The 12,870-nt window shown below is 39.7% G+C and overlaps 2 protein-coding genes across 3 annotated transcripts; one reads left to right on the top strand and one right to left on the bottom strand.

Annotated features, from left to right (window-relative positions):
- Positions 1-2,978: 2,978 nt before the first annotated feature.
- LOC103709613 (putative WRKY transcription factor 51) lies at positions 2,979-4,319 on the top strand. Its single transcript, XM_008795058.6, has 3 exons — positions 2,979-3,295; positions 3,395-3,538; positions 3,786-4,319. The coding sequence occupies exons 1-3, from the start codon at positions 3,111-3,113 to the stop codon at positions 3,970-3,972; spliced, it is 516 nt and encodes a 171-aa protein (XP_008793280.4). The 5' UTR covers positions 2,979-3,110; the 3' UTR covers positions 3,973-4,319.
- Positions 4,320-5,557: 1,238 nt separating this feature from the next.
- LOC103709612 (protein TWIN LOV 1-like) lies at positions 5,558-11,690 on the bottom strand. 2 transcript variants are annotated; one of them, XM_026805624.4, is made up of 8 exons: positions 10,859-11,690; positions 10,365-10,572; positions 10,208-10,272; positions 7,005-7,084; positions 6,813-6,868; positions 6,647-6,710; positions 6,142-6,298; positions 5,558-5,772 (listed from the first exon to the last, which is right to left on the bottom strand). In XM_026805624.4, the coding sequence occupies exons 1-7, from the start codon at positions 11,496-11,498 to the stop codon at positions 6,143-6,145; spliced, it is 1,269 nt and encodes a 422-aa protein (XP_026661425.1). In that variant the 5' UTR covers positions 11,499-11,690; the 3' UTR covers positions 5,558-5,772; position 6,142. The 2 variants fall into 2 exon arrangements, with proteins under 2 accessions (XP_026661425.1, XP_026661426.1); XM_026805625.3 differs by lacking the exon at positions 5,558-5,772 and adding an exon at positions 6,430-6,567 and having other exon boundaries at positions 5,851-6,298.
- Between the last annotated feature and the right edge of the window lie 1,180 nt (positions 11,691-12,870).

The following is a 12,870-nucleotide window of genomic DNA, read 5'->3' as shown; positions in this document are numbered from 1 at the left end:
TTGCATACGTTACGTCCTTATAGCTTACCCTTCTAGGCCAGCAGAGAGTGATCAGTGCATATGAACTGGGTTAATAACCCCTTCTTTATTTCTATAACAGAAAAAAAAAGACAATGAGCTTTGGATTATGCACAAGACGCGTCATAATTAGATAATTGGCTGCACCAAGACCTGAATTATCTCCATGCTCTCCTCGTTTACCTCTCAAGCCAGAAGCTAATCGAGTGTGGCCTTGATTTATAAATAAATGTTTTCTATTTTTGTCAAGAGAGGAGATGGTAAATATTTGTGAGAGTAAAAGTAGTCGTCGCAATCCTTGCTTTTAAGCAAATGGAACAAAGCGTTCGCTATTCCGTGCCGTGTCGATTAACAAGAGATAGTGAGCAGTAGGTCGTCCGAGACTGATGGCTTTTGGCCATCTGGGACCACTGAGAGCGTGAGAGTCCATGAACAAAAATCATATTGTAGAGAAAATATGGAGCGTGCTTCCTATTTTACCACTTAATGCCCATCTTAAAAAAGATATCCGAAAAATCAGACAACTTACTAATGAAGTCGTCGGTCTTTTACTTTTTTTAAAAAAAAATCAAGAAAAAAAAATTACGCACGGCACGGCATCCTCTATCTTTCTCGTTTCTAGAATATGCTTTTTTACTGATACGCATTATATGGTCGGTGATATACACTAAGCAAATTAGTGGCCTAATAAATCAATACACACTTTAAAGTAAATCGATATACAGTTTTCAGAATATGATGTTCATTAGTACACAGTACATGGTCAAATGATGCACACTTAATAAATTAGTCATGCAGTAACCCAATACACACCTCCAAAAAAATTGATACATAGTTTCTATAATATCATGTTCACTAGTACATACTACATGATCAGATGATACATATTCGTTGCTTTCCTAATATATACTACAAGCTTTTTTGAAATATACCAAGCAATTATATCTAATATACACCTTCGGATAAATTGATACATAATTTTTAGAATATGCTTTTTTTCAGTGTACACTATATAGCTAAGTAATGCACACCAAATAAAATAGTCATCTATAGAAAAATCGATGCACAATTTCTAGAGCATGGTGTTTCCTAATTTTGTCTAGCTCAAGAAACTACATACATATCACTCCTTAGATCTTATAAATTTTTTGGTATAAAGATCTTGGAAAAGAAATCGAAATTTGGAGGAGGAGAAAGAGAGTCGAAAAGGAGAAGAAAGATCTTACAGGCAAAAAAAGACGGCTTGATGTGGGAAAAAAGACCGATGGTAATTAAGGTTTGACGAGGAAGAAAAAGGATACAAATGAGCGATTTTCTTTTCTTCTTTGAATATTTATTTAATTATAAGACTGATGACTCTATTAGTAGGAGGAGTCTCTAACTTTTGGATTTCTTCTTTAAGATGAGCTCTAGTAGAAATGTGGCAAAATATGAAGCCCGCCCCTTATTTTTTTCTTGGATGCCCGCCTTATATGAGCATCTTTCTGTAGTTCAGACGAGAGTGATCCTATACACAAAGGAAGGCAAAGCAATGTAACTAAAGCTAAATCCATTGCCTCCTCTCGGCGGCATGTTTTAGTTTAAATTTTTATCAAAGCATATACTCCATAAGTAGAAGGAAAATGAACGATTTCTCATTATTTTTTTCCATTTGAAATCTCGCTAACATTTTGAGCAAGCTTGAAAATCTAATTTCGCTTCAATTACTGTGTCCATTCCTGCTCTCATCATCTGCCAGGTTTCTGCATCATTGACTTACATGGTATTAAACCCTGTTTGTGAATCTATAAGTTATATTTATTTTTACAAGCATGTGTAAACACATATCCAGAAATGAATTGGATGCATTCAACATTCCCATAAACAAGGTTGTCCTCGTATCTTCTGCAAGGGTGTTTTAGATGCGAGGCAAGTAGCATTGTCATAGGATTTCCCTGTTCTTAATTATTTACTGCTAGGTTGATGCTGCATGGTCTCTGATAAGATGGAGGAATAGATATTTACATTCAGAGAGCCGGTGAAAGGTTTAACAATTGTAGTATTACAAAGATTTCTTTTGAGGATCTTCTTTCAAGAGAAGCTATAACAGAGTATATACAAACGCTTCTGAGGCATTCCCTCCAATAAGGGGGAAAACATTTTTAAAAGATATTTACCTGTACATGTGCACTATTTAGTGACTACTTACTGATTTGCCAGAGCCCTACTATATATTTCTACTAGCCAACTCCAAGGTTCATTTTAACCATCTTGAAAGATTATTTGAATTGGAAGCACTGCTTTTCTCCCATACAAACATCCATATTAACTAACAGGCGGTATAATGTCGGAGCGCATTATTAAAGTGTTTTGATTGAAATCAAAATTGTCAATCTATTATTATCTTTTATGAACATTAATTTTGCGGTCACTTCAAGATATCAATAAGTAAAGTATATGCATGTGTACCAGGTGTGAAGAGGCAAGAATTAGATGCGACTTCTGTCCAATTTTCACAAGCTGAATGATAGAAGAGATAACAATTGTGTGATAAAGAATGTATTTGCTGCAAGAAGTACACATATTGTTGAAAGTTGAAACATCTCCAGTAGATTTTTCCTATGTTGGATATTTGATGGAATAAACCTAATTCCACGTGCTTCAACGGTAAGAAAAGAAGGGTAGTATCATGTGGTGACTTTTTTAGTGTACAAGTGTTGCAGCGCAAGTCGACCGTTATGTCTTACCATTCTCCTTTAAATCACGCCAAACACGTGTAGCCGACGTACTTAGTGTCATTTTATCTGAAAGATAGCAGCCTGGTACTGCTCCGATGCTGCCGCAGCCACCTTACCCGGATCAGGCGGCTTGAAGAAGCGTCTTAGCATCTCCGAACTCTAGCTTCAAATCAAATCATAGACCTCGTGATGTTGAAAGGTTTTGGCGGACTGCAGTAGCCTGGAAGGTTAGATGGGAACGAGGGAAGGTCAGTAGAAACCCTCGCAGGAGAAGGGAATATTGCTTTACTTCCGAAGTTCATACTTGTGTTACGGCTATGTATAAATATATGGTGAACGTATAAAGTGATATTATTATCGCAAGGGTCGATCGATATGGCCTACTTCCACTCCCAGAGGAGCAATGATTTGGCCATGGCCATGAGCTTGGCTTTGGGTCGCCACTCTGGCCGTCCCATGGCATTGAATGCCTCGGACTGCACATTGTTCGACGAGGCCTCCGTAGCTTGGCAACTAGAAGGAAGAGCAGTTCCTCTGATGGCGAGAGATAGCAGCAGCAGGCAGGTGTTTTGAGTTTGTTTTAGCTCCAAAGTATATACGCTGTTTTTGTTATGTGTGCTATAAATTTTTTACTGGTTTTGATTTTATTTGATGATTAGAATATACGGGAGTGGGATGCAGACAAGGAAGGAGGGAGTGTTCAGGGTTGCATTCAGAACAAAGTCTGAGATCGACATCCTCGATGACGGTTTCAAGTGGAGAAAATACGGGAAGAAATCAGTGAAGAACAGTCCGAACCCAAGGTATGATTTGATTGTTCTGGAAACAAGTGATATATGGCTTGTGCAATCTTTATGCTCGTATTCATCAGTATTATCTTGCGGGTTTAGTTAGAAAAGAAGATAATTTCAGAAACTAGTATGCCCGTGAGTCCACAAATAATAATTAAGATGTAGAACTCTAAAAGCTGACATCATGAGTTGATGATGCTCTTTTCTCTAACGCGGCTAAAGCTGACACCATCCGTGTGAATGGATGACATGAAAGCAGGAACTACTATCGCTGCTCAACGGAGGGGTGCGGGGTGAAGAAGAGAGTGGAGAGAGACGGAGAAGACCCCAGCTACGTGATAACCACGTACGAAGGGGTGCACAACCACACCAGCCCAGGCGTTATGTATCTCGCGCCTGATGGGTGCGACTCCGGTGGTGGGTCTCTTGTCGCCGGTGGCTTTTGATATAGCCCGCTATTTGTTATGGTGGCCATTCCTGAGGCGAAGGTGATAAGAAATCCGACTCCTTCCGAAGAGCTTGGGATCGACTTGTTTTAGTTGGCAAGTACAGTGGGAAAGAAACTCGAGTGTGCTTCTACAAGAGAAGACTTTAAAATCTTATCTAATTTTCAGTATTCAGCTAATCTATGTTCTCAGAAGAGGAAGACGGGACACCAAATTAAGCCATTACTGAGCAGATCGGGCTCTTTTGTAATCCATTAGTCTTCTATTTCATCGCTTCTTCCTTCTTCAACTTTGTTTTTTTTTTTTTTAATCTTTCTTAATAAATCTGGGAAAGGTTCCGTCCTCCATTTGCAACAACAGAAAACGGGAAAAAAAAAGGATAATAAAGAAAAATTTAATATATATATATATATTTCATGGATATTTGGCGAAGTTCCGACTAATATATTCCGTCATGAACCAGATCGATGCACGGTATAAAGTACCAGATATCCAAATGAAAGGCAGGAGGGGATACCGGAAGGCTGACGCATCCCTTGGTCCTTCTCTTCCACCCTTGCAGAGTACCACACCGATGCAGAAGCCAGATTCGTTCCAGTGACATGAAACGCAATGTTCAGCCTTTGTGATCCACAATCGTCTTTTTTTTTTTTTTTCCGGTGGCGATTGATTTAGATGCCAAATCGTTTTCATGATGAACTTAACAGCACGGTATCTCAGCCTAGTTTGGTTTCTTTCCAGTGACATGGAACGCTATGTTCAGCCTTTGACTTTTTGTCAGCCTTCGATTACAGGATATCTCGCTCCGATGTTGACATCACCATCCTTCTACAATGATGATAGCCAGTGATAAGTAACCAAACTAGACCATGTGAAGTTACCATAAAACCCACTGGACCCATTCGAGCAGAACTTGGCAATGTCAAAATGAGGAAATTTAAAAAACGAATCTGCTAGAAAACTCCTGATACCCGCAGGCGTAGTTTGCAGCCTGAATAAATCCGTAACATTTCCGCCAAAACTAAAGAAAGAAAAAAAAAAAAACAAAGCCAAAGCCATAACATTTCGGTGCAGATTACCAACATCCTAATGTTATTTTACTATGTAAGTGGTCTTGGTTGTATCTCATCAAGAACCCTCAAAAGAATCTTATTACAAACCGCCGCTAAAGAGCACCAACTTGAAATCTCCTTGCACCTCAACACAGGCCAAAATGAAGATTTATTCTGAATTGAGGGAACCTTCCTTTCTGTAATCAAACGGCTAATTTTTTTTTGATCCTGTCAAAGTGTTCAGGTCTTTTTGAATCCTTTCCCTAGTAGAATTCCTTCAAGCAGTAGTTACCCATTACAAAAGATATTTAGAGCCGGTCTGGATACTCCAGCAAAATTTAGATTGAATTTCCTGCTCGATTCATAAACTGGAAAGTTTATTTGAGCATGGTCCGTATCAACCCAATATTCTTCAACCCCAATTCTGTAGGAAGAAAAGAAGCCATAGACCAACAGGCCCCCAAGTTAAATCTACATAGAAACTTCGATAAACTTTTAAAAGATGAGAGCCAACTGGACCAACTGCAGAAATATTCAAATAGACCTTTAATTATTTATTAGAAACATTTTGAAGTCTGTTTACCCTGTTCCATGAAAGTCCCCCTGTCAGCAGTCACATTTCTGGTTTGGTCGCTGACCTAACAGGAGCATCAAGCTTAGGCTCGCCTTGCGGCACGTCAACTCAAACCGGTCCATTGTATTAAACTCGTCGGGCTCGCCAGTTTGGTCATGCCAGAAGGGGCAGAACCTATTCCATTCAGTGAAGCAGACGAGTCAAATAGAAACCATAAAAAATAAGACCCAAAGCTCATCCGAAACAATTATGGGACCCAGAGCATTTCATTCTTTATTTCAAATTTTCAGCTCTAATTCACGTATCTTTTATCTCCGCTAGGCCTACAGCCTGGTGCTCATATATTGAATTTGAGAATGGTTGGCTTTCAACTTCGCATTGAAACAGGTCTTTGACGCAATAGATTACAGCTGCTCTGAGAGCAAAATGAGGACTCGCTAGCATCTCTTTGTTGTCTCCCCCCCAAAAAGAAGAGAGATATTAACAAAACTAATTACACAGCTAATAAAAGTAGCCAGTATGCTATTGCGAAAACTGAAGTACCCTATGATGATGGCCTCGAAGGGCCAGCACGCGAAGAAAAGCTCCTTACTGCAACCTTAACTTGTCCCACCGCACCAAGCTGCCTCATCTCTGGGCTAAGTCCATGCTCATCGCACTTGGAATTCTCATCCATCTGAACCCCAACATAGAATGCAATCTGCAAAGACAACATACAGCATTTGAGAGGCAGTTCTTTCTTTTTCTTATACCCTAATGGTTCATTGTTAAATCAAGTTAATCACAACAAAGCATTTTCACAGTAAGGAGGTTATTCTTATTAACAGAAACCTTGCAGATACGCTGACCGATCTAGACGGCAGGTAGCTGACCCGAAAATATGAATTTATGTGATGTGACATTTCTCAGTTGAGCCCCTCTGTATTGGAAATGCATAGCATATGGACTAGAGGTCTCTGGTTTCCTTTTCTAATTAAAAGTGTGCAAAAAATGGTAACTTCATAATCAACTAATGGACACAAACAAGAATATGGGTTTATAACCAAACCTTGCCAGATGCATTCCGTACAGGTGATATGTGAAGACGGTTCCAGAATGAGCTTCCATCTTTCCTGAATTTTTTAAAATGAGTGGAAGTAGCATGAACAACAGTTCTCTTAAACACATGACCAGAAATCCTCTAAAGCTTGTTTCATGAAGAGACCAATGCACACCTATAATTCAAAAGACGCACTGAACAAGCTTGCTCTGCTAGAATGCAGTCCTTTATCTACAAAGCCAAACAAAATGCATCAGAAATTCCATTACGGTGATCACAACAAAGAGAGAGCATCATTCCACAGTTGAATACGTAATGAAGTTTTAAGGCAGGTCAAGCATAGGTTTGATGATTATTTAGTACCCACCTGATGTAAAACTCCAGCATCTGTTCCAGGTCCATTTAGGAATCTACAGTTACGTCCCAAGACTTCATGTCTAGAGTAACCTAGAAGAGAAAATTTAATTACTTTGGTTAAAGAATGTTGTTGCAACTCGGCAATAAGGCACTGCACAGCATTCATTTTACGGTGGCATTCCAAATATATGAGTAAAAGGTTTGATTGCAAAAGTTGATAATCGCATGCCGATGATATTCATTAGGTAAAAGTAATATAAAAAAATTGGAAAAACAAATGCAGTTAAGTTCTAACGATGTGGGTAATGCTCAAGAAGATTCACCTTTAGATCCTTCACCTTTTGATTTCATGGATGGGGTCCGACCCACCCGCAGAGTATATGTTCCAATTCCCCAACAATCTGCTATCTCACCAACAGTAATTAATCTGTTTGAATCAATAATCATTGCCATCTATGTGAATAAAACCCTTGATTGTTAACTGCTCTTGAACAATACATAACCAAACGTCCATCTCCCTACAGGCCAAGATCACCCAACCTACAAAATATTCATGATATTGCCATCTATGTGAATAAAACCCTTGATTGTTAACTGCTCTTGAACAATACAGAACCAAACGTCCATCTCCCTACAGGCTAATATCACCCAACCTACAAAATATTCATGACACAGCACAGTATTTGGTCGGTTTCCTTCTGCTTCCAAACAGAATTTAAATGTCGATTCTTGACCGCAAAAGCAATTCTCTTGGATTCGACTACCTTCCTTCTTTTATGCAAACAACTAAGCTGGGGGCCCCAGCACTGACTTCAACTTAGTTCACCTGCTGACATAAACAGCAAACAGTTTCTGATTGGGGTGGTGTATAAATTCTAGTCCACAAGAACTTAACCATGATCAAGTCATCTGGAACAAACAGTGCCTTCAAATTGTTTCTTACTACTATCCATCAAAACAGTTTATGGAACCCTTGCCTGAACAATGTTGTCTATGGCCATAGAACCATGCATTGCATATTCAAACCATCAGAGGCAAATCTTCCTCACTTTGTTTTGATGGGTTAATTCCATAACTCGTAGTTCCACCGCAAATCCACCTCAATATGCTCATTATCTAACTTTGAATTGTACATATCTACCTCGCAAACCAACAAGCTGATCCTCAAAGAAGGCAGATCTTATTGCATTTGACAATCATGTAATACTTTCTTGGATTATGTCTACATCATTCACATGCCCTGATAGTATTAAAGATAACTTCATCCATCTCTTCATCATACTGTAGAATTAGATTCAGTGAAGTAAAGGTGATTAAATTTAGTAATCTGTTTTCCGTGTTTTAGTTACATCCTCAACTAATCCAATGCTTCCACTCAGTAACAATTAATAGTTTTGGCCTATTAAATTTTCAAACTTTATGATCCAGACTTCCTTCAATACTTTGAATATAAGCATTGATCCCTTCCCTAGGCTTATCTATTAGTACTAAATCAAATGCAAGTCATGGGCTGCATGTTTGTGGATATAGCCAATTAAAGCCAATCAATGCATCTCTAACAAGTTTAAAAAAGGTAGAGGATTATACTTGATCCAAGGTGCAAAAAATAATGTCACTAGGAACTCCCTTTTCTTGTAAACTTCTACCATCTCAGTAGCGCTCCTCCCTTTTCTTAAACATTGTCAATGTAGACAGTTTGTTAGCTCTTCGTCGTAAGTTCTTTCTTTTGAGTCTATCATTAATATGAATTTTCTTAATAAATGATTGCCTAAAATATATACCTAAACCCATGGTATACTGAAGCAGCCCGTACCGAACCGGTTCGGTGGCTTACCGATATGGTTCCGCCGTGAAAACCAGTACACGCCGAAGCCGAGGAAGAAAAGGAGAAACAGTAAGAGAGCGGGGGGGAGAGAGAGAAGCAGCCGTCGCGGCGGAGGCCGAGGCCGCTGCAGCGACCCCTATTTCTTTCAAAACAGGGGTCGCGACCTCTCCTCCCTCCCTCCCCCGCTCGTTGTTTCTCTTCTCCTTTTCAGGCTCCGGTTGGGCACTCCCGGTACGGGCCCAGTACCGAAACGATACCGAACACGCTGAACCGGTCCAGTCGCCGACCAGTATGACTTTTGGTACTGGTTCAGCATACCTTGCCTAAACCACTAGACTTACTCTCATGAAGCTAGCTTGATTTGTATGTTTATTCTGCTACCCTTTTCACATCTATATAGTATGATTCACAACGCTAGTTACATGATATCTTGTGAAGCTATACATGTAACGATCCAGTATCTCATCCAAAAAAAGCTAGCTAGAACGTTATTAATTGAGGCCCCTCAATCTGCTTAAATACCAAAGACCTCCCCAATTCACACACACAAGCGAGACTAAACACATGCCCACGCAAGTCCTCACATCCTCTCCCAATTTAAACTTTAATGTTCTTACGTTCAATCATAAATACCACGATTAACTTATGATCGGCCCTCAAAAAGCTTGTGCTGTAGCATCCCCTAGCTAAATGGCTATAGTATGGATTGGCTCTAATACTATTTGTAACAACTCAAGATCTCACCTAAAAAGAGCTAGCTGAAAGATCATTTATTAAAGTCCTTAATCTAGCTCCAAGTATCCAAGACCTACCCAATGCACACTCGATGTGGAACTAAACACATGCTTGATGCATCAAATGATCAAAAAATTAAACAAATTAAATAACATGAAACGATACATGTTTTTTTTACTACTTGATGCATAAACTAGGGATAACCAAATCCCATAATCTTTTGTGTATAAATATTTTGGAGATAATAGATCACATCCAATGGCTCGGATTATCGATGTGGGATTTCTATCATCCAATCTAGACCTGACTGAATTTGAGTGGAGATCCCCTCGAGCGTAATCAAGTCTCTCTCTCTCTCTCTCTCTCTCTCTCTCTCTCTATATATATATATATATATATATATATATATATATATAATAGTGATGGATCCAGTATGAGTATAAACATAAAATCATGTGCTCGTAATAATGTAGAAATTATTGAATGGAACCTATTTAATAAGCATAAAGATGATACAGGATGTATCTGAATGACCTAGGGTGATATCAGTCGCATACGTATAATCTTATAGAAGACTTGCTTGGATTTTAAATGACTGTTTTTTAAAAGTGGTCAAATTAATGTAAATAAGATGGCATAGCAATAAAAAAAACCTGTTAAACTTAGGAATTCATCATTGGCATAGACAATGGGCATATCAGGTAAATGTGGATCAGTCCTGCAAGAATCAAAACAATCTGTATCAATGCAGCAAGCAATACATCTCAAGAATATTTAAACGAACAGAAACAGGAATTTGTAACAACTCACAATACAAAGCTCTGTTTGATTCTACCGAGAGATATATTCAGGGATGAACTGAGAGGCGCAATGCCAGCTGAACTGCATCTCTTCGTGCAGACCACTCTCCCCGTAAGCTTGCTATAGTGAGTCAGTGTTGATAAGATGCTGTTAGCAGCATTCGATGCTTTCTCCTTCTCCCAAACACTCGCTTTACGAGACTCTTCAGCCTCCAAAGCTGTAATAATCAACCAAGTAGTGAGGATCTAAAAAAAAAAAAAATCCAGTTTAACCAAGAATAAGAACTAGCATCCAATCCAATAGAATCAACAAGTAAAAATATTTGGGGCAAGATGATTTAATCTTTTTGCTTCTCAAAAAAGAATCTTTTTGCATTCAAATCTAAATAGAGGTCTTGTAATAATTACTACTCAATAACTAAAGATCTAATCAGCATCAATATGTTTCAATAAGAACCAAAACGAAACCAAAGACGATCCATTCAGGCCAAGAAACTGAACTACCTTTGTTATCCATATCAATAACCGAATCCACTGCAAGATTACACGCGTAATCGTCATCCAAACGCACCTCATTCCGGCACGCCCCATACACCATTCCATTCGCCCCCGACCTCGCGCATCTCGACCGCCTCGGGATCGGCACCTGAACGGCGACGAAGTGGATCACCCGCCCATCCTCCATCCCGAAGACAGGGCACAGGTGGAACAAGATCCAATGCGGCGTCCCATCCTTCCGGTAGTTGAGCAAGCTAATCTGGAGCGTCCGCTCCTCCCGGATCGCCTCCCGGATCTCCATCACCGACCGCCGCTCGGTGGCGGGCCCCTGGAAGATCCTCCCGTTCCGGCCCACCACCTCCTCCCGGGCGTATCCCGACATGGCGAGGAACCCGCGGCTGGCGAAGACGATCGGATGGCCGGAGATTCCCGGATCTGTGATCAAGAAGTTGTCCGGGAGCTCGTCCAACGCCTCCACGATCCAATCCGAGTAGCGGGACGTGAGGGACTCGTCGATCATCCGCTCGTGGAAGCTCCCCATGCCTTCTTCCACCGTCGCCGCCGGTGGTCGTGGTGGTGCTATCTTGGTCCGCCTTCGTATGCGGTCGTCGACGGTGCCGATCGGACGGAGCCTCACCGCCACCATGTGCGCCGCCGTTCTACCGCATGTCAAGGAACGGGAAGAAAGCGGTGGAAGGGTGGAGAACTTTTTTTACTATGGTTATCAAGAAAAGGAAAAGGTTTGCGATCATTAGTTGGAGAGAGAGCGTGGGAGGAAGAAGGGGAAAAAAAATATCTTTGGGAACGCTGTTAGCTTTCGGCAATTTTTTTATGCCGAATTTTTTTTTTTAATAAAAGCGGCAATTAAATAGCTGTAAAGAAGAGTACAGAGAGAATGTCGAATTTTCCCATTCGTTTTGCAAATTTGGGAGGAGTCGGTGAAATAAAAAACCAGCAATCATTGATATGGAGAAACAACAGGAGGATATAAAAGAATAAAATTATTAGATCCAGAATTATTTGATTCGATTATTTATATCACAGCAATCTAGTATTATTGGATTTGTTTATTTACATCACTGCACACAGTAATAAAGAAGCCCACCGTATGGATGGATGTGGTTCTTGTGATGGCTCTCTACTTACACCATCACGTACATAGCCGACATATTGGGGCCCGCAGTTGCGCAGGCTTCAAGTCTGTTTCTGAGGTCACGCTGAAGGCTATGTTTCTGTCCTCAATATTTAGAAAAGATCTGTTTCTGTCCTCGTTGTTAGATGGACCAGGTCCGGTGAAACAGCCTAATCGTTTAACCAATCTGGATTGGATGTAATAATTTCTCCTATTTGTGGGAACCACGATAGCCGGGAAAGAGGATATACTTGAGGATTTGGATTGGATGTGATAATTTATTCTCTTTCTGACGACTGCTACAGCCGGGGAAGAGGATAAGAACAAAGTAGAGGCGGACGTGGCGAGGCTCCAACTTGCAACTCCATTCGGAATTTTCTACTTCTTATATATATATATATATATATATATATATATATATATATATATATATATATATATATATATATATATATATATATATATATATATATATATATATATATTTTAAAATTCTGGTGGAGCTGAATCCAGTACAATAGTTGCTCATATTAATCTAATATAAGCACAACCAGAACCAGAAGAGTAAAAAAAAAAAAAAAAAGTATACAAACATAAGAGGCGGTATCAGACTATGTCCACCGGCCTCAGCAAAAAAAAAAAAAAGGTGATCCAATCTACCACTTGTCCGCCTCCCTAAAATATTTTTTTAACATTGCTTCTTATCCCCTTCTCATTTTCTGAAAATATAGCTATGCCTACCTTCTACAGTAAATTTAATCTCAATTTTCGATATCTAGAAAGAATTATTTTAGAATCAAAATTCAGAACCCTAAAGAGATAAAGTCTCTCCTAAGCCGACAAATATCGTCATGCCGATGATACGGACCTTTTGTTGGGTACAAAT

The sequence above is a fragment of the Phoenix dactylifera genome, chromosome 12, assembly GCF_051530095.1.
Source record: "Phoenix dactylifera cultivar Ajwa chromosome 12, Ajwa_hap1_PhDact_Kaust_v1.1, whole genome shotgun sequence".
NCBI classification, from domain to species: domain Eukaryota; kingdom Viridiplantae; phylum Streptophyta; class Magnoliopsida; order Arecales; family Arecaceae; genus Phoenix; species Phoenix dactylifera.
The sequence above is the reverse complement of the archived record's forward strand: the minus strand, read 5'-3'. Positions and strand labels throughout refer to the sequence as shown.